Source organism: Anopheles cruzii, chromosome 3 (genome assembly GCF_943734635.1).
Source record: "Anopheles cruzii chromosome 3, idAnoCruzAS_RS32_06, whole genome shotgun sequence".
Taxonomy (NCBI): domain Eukaryota; kingdom Metazoa; phylum Arthropoda; class Insecta; order Diptera; family Culicidae; genus Anopheles; species Anopheles cruzii.
In genome coordinates, this window is record NC_069145.1 from 31,957,131 (window position 1) to 31,966,007 (window position 8,877).

The 8,877-nt window shown below is 54.7% G+C and overlaps 1 protein-coding gene across 1 annotated transcript; it reads left to right on the forward strand.

Annotated features, from left to right (window-relative positions):
* LOC128272776 (homeotic protein empty spiracles-like) lies at positions 1 to 7,878 on the forward strand. The gene is made up of 3 exons (XM_053010649.1): positions 1 to 970; positions 6,419 to 6,573; positions 7,379 to 7,878. Exons 1-3 carry the CDS (start codon positions 1 to 3, stop codon positions 7,592 to 7,594), a joined length of 1,341 nt encoding a protein of 446 aa, XP_052866609.1. The 3' UTR covers positions 7,595 to 7,878.
* The last annotated feature ends 999 nt before the right edge of the window (positions 7,879 to 8,877 follow it).

Genomic DNA, 8,877 nt, shown 5'->3' on the forward strand with positions numbered 1-8,877 from the left:
ATGATCGACACGTGCCGCGCGGAGGAGAAAGTGTTCAAAGTTGCCAGCTACAAAATGCCGACGCTACAGCCGCGGATCGGGTTCAGCATCGATTCGATCGTCGGCAACACGACACCGAAGTCGCCGCCACCGCACACGCTGACCAAGGCGGAGCAGGTGGCGCAGGGCACCGGTGGCCACCACCAGCAGCAGCAGCAGCACCACCACCAGCTGCCGAGCCGTTCGCCGAGTCCGCCGCAGAGCTACTCGGTGCGGCTGAACCGGCTCCAGAGCCTGTCGCCCCCGCACAACTACAGCATCACCCGGCTCCCCGAGAGCCCGCAGAGCCTGAGCGAGGGGAGCCACGTGAGTGCCCGCTCGCTGGACGCCCTCCAGTCGCGCCTCTCGCCGGAACTGACCCGCGGCGCCCATACCGGACCGGCCGCCCCACAAGCCCTGTCCCTAAAGCGACCCCGCAGTCCGTCACCACCGGCCTCACCACCTACGCCCACGATCACGTCTGGCCACCTGGGCGGACCGCCACCGCCGCCCACCGGACTGGGACCGCAGGGACCGACGGGTCCGATCGTGGTGCCGGGACTACCGCCGGGACTGGTGCGTCCCTTCCCCGTCAGCCCCTCGCAACCGCACTCGCACCCCGGCTCACACCCGCACTCGCCGGTCGGCGGTGGCGGTGGCGGCGGACCACAGCAAGGACCGCCCGGGCAGCCGCAGCCGGGCGACCTCAAGGGTTTGCCACCGTTCCTGCACACCCCCGAAATGGTGCAGGCGGCCCACAACCAGCACTTCCTGGCCGCCCAGTTCCAGGCGGCTGCCCTCGCCCACGCCCAGGCCGGTCAACCGTTCCCGCCGCATCCGGCTGCCGCCCATCTGCATAATCCTGCGATGCCGCCGCGCGACAGCTACCCGCTCTACCCGTGGCTGCTGAGCCGCCACGGCCGTGGCGTCTTCCCGATCGGATTCCCGGGCAGTAAGTACCTCCAGTACCTTCAGTAGGTTCCCCCTCACCCCACGAAACGGCAAGCAAGGCGTGAAAATTGGATTCACCAACCGAGAAAGGACAGAAAGCGCATCGATTGATCGGGGATCGATGATGGACCGAAGCAAAAAGCCGGTAACATAAAGTCATAAATCGTTCCGTCCCGTTGTGCCGCACACGCCGCCTCCCTGGGCATCCCTTTGTTCGAGTTCCTTCTACGTCCCAGGTTTTTTTCTTGGCTTTTGCTTCCTTGACCTTCACGGGTCCGGGAAGCCGTCGGCCACCGAACCGTCCGGTGTTTTGCTTTGTTTAGGTAGCGCTCAGTCCGAGTTCGCTGGCGAGGACATCAGGCAACGATAAGTTGATGAGTTTTAATTGGTAATCTGGCCACCACTGGGAACCGGTGGCCGGGTCTAGAGAAAGAGGGAGAAAGGACGGCCACATTCTCGCCGTGGATTTTTGTGCAACGAGCCCGACCCGTTGGTTCCTGGAACCCGGAACACACTTGACTTGACCGACGGAGACGACTTTCCAAATCAACCTCTCTAGAGAGGGGGGGGGGGGGCGAAGATCAGGACACGGATCTTTTTACGACCATAAAACCGACAACAATGGGTCTTTAATTCGAACCCTGGAGAGAGTGCCGCGCGCACGATCGTAAAATGATGACGCCGATGCAAGCCGGCGGTCGTCAGATTGTTGAGAGAAAACACTCTTCAAACTTGGTAATAATCGAAAATCCGGGAGCCAACATTTGGTCTTTTTTGTAGTATTAGTCGGCTTTCTGCAAGCTCAATTCCTACTTCTGATGAGTAGGAACGTTCAGGAACTTCTATTTCTTTTACTGAAACAGTTCGAAATAGTTCTCTGACTCTTTCTCTGGTCTAAAAGCCAAAAAGGCTGTGTGTCCTATTGACCTATTGGGTACTATTGTTTTATGACTCCGAAAAGAACCCTGCGGTGCTTCTCCACGGTGCTACGTCCCGGGCATGGGTTGATTTATTTGACAAACGAACGAATCCGTCATCGCCAGCAATTAATCCTGCTCCTACCGGGCTGCCCTGCTGATGAAAAGCCAAGGAAGCTGCAAATCTGAGTGTCAGTTAACACGATACCGAGAGCATCGAGAGCATCAATTGCATCGCACGCCACACCGCAGATCGTGCCGATCGTCGTTCCGGCCGAGCTTCCGACTGCGCAGGCGCACACCCTGCGATCATCATCACCCGGCCGGTTCGGTTTTTGGGCTCTCGATCCGATCCTCGATCCGAGGATCGTTAGAAGCGGTTTGGTGGTGGCGATGCCCCGAAGCATCGCCGCCGCGTTCTGACGCGTTTGCCGGTTAATAAAAGCTCATTTATCGCTAATTTATCACCACTCGGCGGTGCTCGGTGGAGCAACTCGCGAAGGAGCTGCGCAACAACACACAGAAAAATGATTAACACCCTCCCAGTGAGCAGGCAGGATGTGGTGGCCTGGGGGTGAGTGGGGGCAAGCAGAACAGAGCAGCGCCACGCCGCGGTGCACGGCAATAAATCGAATTCCAGAATTTATACGCATTTTAACGACTACGTCGAAGGCGGATAATTTATGCCACTGCGCTCGGGTCGGGTTTTCCCTCCGTGCGTTTTCGGTGGGTTTGCTGAAAATTTCTGCACACACGTTAGAGTTCCGTCTTCCGCAATCTGGACCCCGCACGCTCTCTGGGGCGCTTGTTAGCTTCTGCGCCCGTTCGCTTCGCTCGCCATTAACTCGAGTCGCGCCGGTTAACATGCAATCCTCCGCATAGCCCTCGGGCGGGGAACCGTCCCCGAAAATTTGGGGGTTTGGTGTGTTGGAATTTTAAGTACGCAATTACAACCACGCCACCGCTGCCGCCGATTGTGTGACCGGGACCGGGACCGGGTGTGCGCAAAAAATCAACTCCTCGTGCAAAAGCTTTCGCCCCTATATAATGCTGGGCGTTTGGTCCCAAACGCCGAAGGGACCGGAGCAAGGAAGGAAGCATGGTTCTTGTCGGTAAATTATCACATCGCACCCAAAGTAAACTCATAAACATTAGGACATAATGGAGGCAGCCGTAGAAAATCCGGTGCCAATGTTGGTGCACCCGCGGCGTCGCGCAATCGCGAACCACGACGGCCCGGATTGACGGCCCCATTCCCGCGCGTATCCTGCCTCTTTTATCCTAAACTCACAAAAAAGGGCGCACCCCCCGAGGGCGCGAAGCAAAGCGGTGTGCGTGCAAATTATCGCTCCTCATCGTTCCTCAAAATTCGCGAACGCAAACGCAGCTCATAATTTGCGCGAACGCAACAGGGCCCTTTTGCCCGCCCAAAAACGGCCACGCCGGAGCCTGCCAGCGTACCATTTGCTAATTTGTGCGTTGAAAGGCCCTAAACCACCCGAAAACACGGCACTTAGCGGCGAGCTCCAAGAGGTCCGTTGCCGCAACTGCCCGAAAACTCGTGACATCCTCGGAGTCTCGTTAGTGGCCGGGAGAGTGAACGGGAAAAAATGCAGCAAATGGCCCAGGCTAAATAGAACGTCCTGCGGAAAACCACAGCCAATTCTCACACGGTTCACGGCCGCGTTAGGCGATGAAAATAAATTACGACGATACTCGCTCATAACTGATATCACTCCGAAAGCGATTCATTTTTCGCCCCGTTTCTTTCGGCCCATTCGTTTATTCGGGGATGCGCATTCTTCCGCAAAGAGAATGTCTTACGGAACGGGCACAAAAGCGACGCGTTTTCGGAGAAAAAGCCAACCAATCTTGATCCCCGCCGGGGCCGCGGACCGCGGGTTTTAGGGGATCCCATCCCACGGATCCCAAATCCGCGATCGTTTGGAGCGTTTAGTGTTTGAAGATGACGACGGGAAGACGGATCCCAACACACGATACGAATCTTTCCTCGGCCGATCCTCGCGTTCATTCATAATTGCACACACACACACACACACCGCGAGGATCGCGAGTCATCACTTGGAAGGCTCAGTCTCGTTTTTGTTTTGGGATTATTTTTTACTGTGACCTTTTGTTTCATTCCGGCGGCGCCTTTTTTTGCGCCACGATCCGAACGATCCAAGCTTGGGACGGGCTGTGCGTGTGTTTAACAAGCGAATGATCATGTCGGAAGCAGCACAGAAAGGCGACTAACAAATTGAGCCACACACACACACACACACACACACACGGGCGACCAAGTCGGGAACATAACGGGCGTCTAACATTAAAAACTGCACTTCCCGCTCGTTAATTAATTATTCACTAATTTAGGGGGGCGGCGGCCACTCACTCCGTTCGGTCCGGCTCTTAATTGCTTGTTTAAGGAAGTGTTGCTGCCGGCTGTGGTGGTGCACCGTGCGGTTCCGGTGGCGCTCGGTGGCGAATGCACCCCGATTTCTCGGCCGGGAAGAAAGAAATAGAAATGCCAGTTCGCTGCCGAAGCCGCGAAAAATGATGAAATATTCATCTTCGCGAGCGCCACAGCACAACTCAAGCAAAAAAGCCACCGATCGGAGATAATGGCGTGAGTAAAGGAAGCATTAACACACAGCGCAGTCGCAGCCCAGTCACAGCGCATAAACAAACCAAAACACAGAAAGAGAGAAGCAAAAAATATGATATGAATTTTAAACGAACGATCTTATCTATCGATCGCATGAGGTGAAGACAACCGAACCGGAATCAGACAGCCAGAGCGAGAGAACACGGAAAGAGAGAACGAACGCAGGCAACATAATCGAATGCTGGCGTTCAAGGTGAAACCCGATCGAGCCCACCGAAAGGCCGAAAAATAAGAGCTAAAAGTGAGAAACGGCAACCCAGGTCCCATTTTCCAAATCAATCATTTCGTTTGCGCCGTTAATTAGCCTGAGCGCGAGCGGAACGCTGAATGTGAGAACTTCGGAACGGAACTTGAATGTGAGATCGTCACCGAGCGGAGGTTCAACACCACAAACAGGTTCACAGGCGATCCCCGAAATCGGTCACAAATTTCGGGCACCATCAAATGTGCGGTTCGTGAAGTGAGCATTAGGTTGCATTAACTTCACACAGAACGTACCAACTGGCGGAGAACCTCGAGTGTCCTCGGGCTCGGCCATAATAGGGAACAACGGTCGAGACCAACACTCCGCCATGTCGCCATGATGCTTGATCATTACAACGGAGCCTCTGGCCCCTTTACACCCCCCTGAGGGGTCTGAAGTGTCGACACGAAACGGTCACACACACACACTCAGAGAGTCGAATACTAGGTGCGATCGCGTCGCGGTGATACGATTATTTTAATTGAATTATACACCAGAACCCCACCGGTGAGCCTGCACACAGGCCAGGAGTGGCCAGAGGGTGCAAATGGGGCAACAGCACCCTCGTGCCGTCCCTTTCTGTCCGGCACTTCCGGCGCCCGGCTGGCTTCGGTTCGATCGGGTTGGGATTTTGCTGCCTGCAAAAATGTATTAATTAGTGAGCTCCGGACTTGATTAAAAGGTAATTACGCCATCGCGCTTACTAACGCTCCGTGTGTGCCCTCAGACGGGCTCATAGGAGGGAGGGAGAGGGACATGATAGAGGGGTTAAAAGCGGGCAATGGCGTAGGCCGGGCCGGAGTCGGGCCGGAGCCAACCGGAGCAACTCGCAAGCTCGTCAGAGTCGAAGTCGAGTGTGTTGATTGCTTTTTAATTGAACGGCCACAGTTTAGTGCGGCGCTGTGTGGTGCAAATGAGGTGCACTTCGTCGCCGTCGTCGTCGTCGCCATCGTCGTCGTCTATTGCTTCGCAATAATTTACTTTTAAACACTTCACAGCCGCGCACCGCTAAGCCGAGTGTTTGTAGCAGTATTTGTTTCCTCTTCTGAAGGTACTTCAAAGTGGTGTCCTGTGCTGTCCTGCCGGGCGGACGGGCTACAATGAGGTCGGGTCGAAAGGATGCAGTTGCATCCTGGAAAAAAGCACCATTTGCACATGCAACGGGCTGGCATCGTACGCACGCACGCACGCACCCCACCAACCGTTCAGTGCGTTTCGTGGCGCCTCAAAATGGCACACAACCCCGCCTTCGCTGCGCCTTCGCGCCCTCCCCTTCGGGTGTGTGCAATATATTTGCCATAATGATATATAATTATTTAATTACACGAGCGAAGCAACGAACCGGGGCCACCAATCGGCCGCGACCGGCTGTGGGCCGCGTTTAGGCAGTGTTTATGGAAAATGGTACAAATATTTAACACTGATTACAAGTGCCGGACCGTGTGCCGTGCGGTGTGGCGGTGGCGGCGGTGGGGTTCCACCTCGATGGCCACCGGACACACGCACACTTTCACGCGCGCGTTTGCCGATTCGCCGATGGGCTTCCCTTTCCCAGAAGGCGTTATACACGCTTTTAGTGCGCCGCATAATCTGACCGCCTGTTTTTCTTCTTCTTCGCAGACTACCTCATCCCGTTCCGCAAGTCGAAGCGCGTCCGGACCGCGTTCTCGCCCTCGCAACTGCTCAAGCTGGAGCACGCTTTCGAGAGCAACCACTACGTCGTGGGCGCGGAACGCAAGCAGCTCGCCCAGAACCTGAACCTCTCCGAGACGCAGGTAATTAGGACTTTCCGGGACTTTCCTTGTGGGCGACCAGACATCGGCCCGGACATTAGCCGCGGCTAACGTCCGGGCACCGTGGCGCTGCGGCGAGAAGCCACACCGAATCCGAAATCCGTGGCTCACCGGGATCACCGCCGAGCGCCGGAATCAGTAAACCGCCTGTCGGTGGAGCCAACCTTTCTAGCTTCCAGTGTCCGTTGCCGAGTAAATTAGATTAAAAGTACAATTATGGCCTTAGAGTGCCCCATAATGATGGATCGTTCCGGTGTACGAGGTGTGTTCAAAAAGTTCTGATATTTTTTTACATTTATGCGGGCAACGTATTTTAGATTTTAGATTTTGTTTGTAGCGTTAGGTTGCTATTCATGTCACTCACTGATGGTGACAAGTTCGGCCATTTTGAGTAATCAATTGATACAAATTCTTTGCGATCCATTTTTTGGAAGAGACAAAAATCGACGATGAGCCAAAACACGTCCAAGCAAACCAGTTGTCAAAAATTTACTGATTACTCAAAACGGCCAAACTTTGCACCATAAGTCACTGATGTGTGCCTGCGTAAATGCAACATTATCAGAACTTTTTGAACACACCTCGTATGTGTCAAGTTTCGCCCGTTTGAAGGGACGCCGCCATCGCGGCCGCGATGTGCGTCACGCATCGCGCACACCATTTCACCCTCGGTTTGGCGTCGAACTGCCGTGCGAAAGCCCAAACCGGCGACCCTTTACACCCAACACAGACACACACACACACACCAGCCAGAGAGCTAATGTCCATCTGTTTCGTTTCGCCGTAGGTGAAAGTGTGGTTCCAGAACCGGCGCACCAAGCACAAGCGGATGCAGCAGGAGGAGGGCGGTTCCGGATCCGGCAAGTCGACCGACGGGGACCACCAGAACCGGTCCGCTTCGAGCCCGACCGGCAGCTGCGAGGAGGACGACGAAGAGGACGAGTTCATCGACATGGAGGACTGCCCGAGCGACGAAGAGAACATGCACCACAATGCGTGCTGAGTGCCAAACTGCGCCCCTTGCAGATATCCCGAAGGACCTCCCCGAACGGTTGCAATTGTACCAGTGATTTGAATACGCGTATTTAATCAGGAACCCCGGGTGGGCGATTAGGAGAAGGACATTCGCTCAATCGGAAACCGAAAATAAGCGAATAGAACGATCCCGCGGGTTTTGTACAGTCGATTGTGTAGATACACAGTGAAACCACTACCACTACTAGAGGGTCGGACTAGGGCGTTACGACTAGGATTTAGGGTGTAAAGTAAGTTGAGGGCACACCGAAGCAAAACCACTGACACGAGGCTACCGACGAGTCGCGAGAAGGAGAATCGCGCCGTATTCCGCTCCCTAGTGTTCTCCCGTTCCTAGACATTTTAAGCACTTTGGCCGCCCGGTCCGGGTACCCGTGCGTACCCGGCCCCCGGGGAGGAATTTGTAAATTATCAGATTATTTAACAAACGATAGCTACTAATCGGATGTAAGGCGATTCGCGCGTAATGGTTTAATAAAAGCTAGAAAATTATCATAACAAACGGCTTTCGCGGGAACGGCCTGCTGTATTAAGGGGAAGTCGCAGGGCATCATCGGTGCTCGACAAGGATGTGTTGGGATGGTATCCGAATCTTGGTTTGTGTTTTGCGATTGCGTGAACGTTGCGTGAAGGTTCGGTGCCACTCACAAATGCCAACTGTGCCGTCAAATCGATCATCGCTCAAAATCGATCTTGTACTGGAATTCTTCTTCGTCTTTGGCACTTGGTCGTGATAAGTGAGTCTTCAAGACTGCTCTATCAACGGGCACGAACGGTACTGGATTTAGGTACCGATTTTCATCGACTTCCAATCCAACGACACGACATTCTTTCATTTATTCGTTGTAATGAACGTCCGTTTTGTTTCGAAAACTAAACTTTGGGCGGATCGAAATGGGCGCAGTCGCGAGGACTTCACGCTCACGAAAACTGTCACCTGCGCACCGCAAAACCGCTTGAGGCACAAATCACTTAGCCTCTCTCGCAACACTTAACGCACCAATCCCGGTGCGTTGAGGTGGGCCGTTTGCCAAAGTGGGATTTCAATTTGGACCATTTACTCTCCTCACTACGCACCATTTTGCGCCGGGTTTCGTTTCGCCCCGCCGCTCCGATTAGCTGATTTAGCGGCGGCCAACGTGGCGGACGGTGGACCCATAACGAGCCTCCCCTCCCTCGGTGTGGGTCATTAGTACCGTTTCGTCAACCTCTCCGCTCGGTCCCGGGAGAGACGTTGGGCTGCCGGTGGCG

Bases quoted from the DNA above. Each gene is read 5' to 3' on its own strand.
- LOC128272776 (XM_053010649.1), top strand. From the start codon at position 1: ATGATCGACACGTGCCGCGCGGAGGAGAAAGTGTTCAAAGTTGCCAGC. The intron at 971-6,418 runs GTAAGTACCTCC...TCTTCTTCGCAG, and splicing joins CCCGATCGGATTCCCGGGCA to ACTACCTCATCCCGTTCCGC. The intron at 6,574-7,378 runs GTAATTAGGACT...GTTTCGCCGTAG, and splicing joins TGAACCTCTCCGAGACGCAG to GTGAAAGTGTGGTTCCAGAA.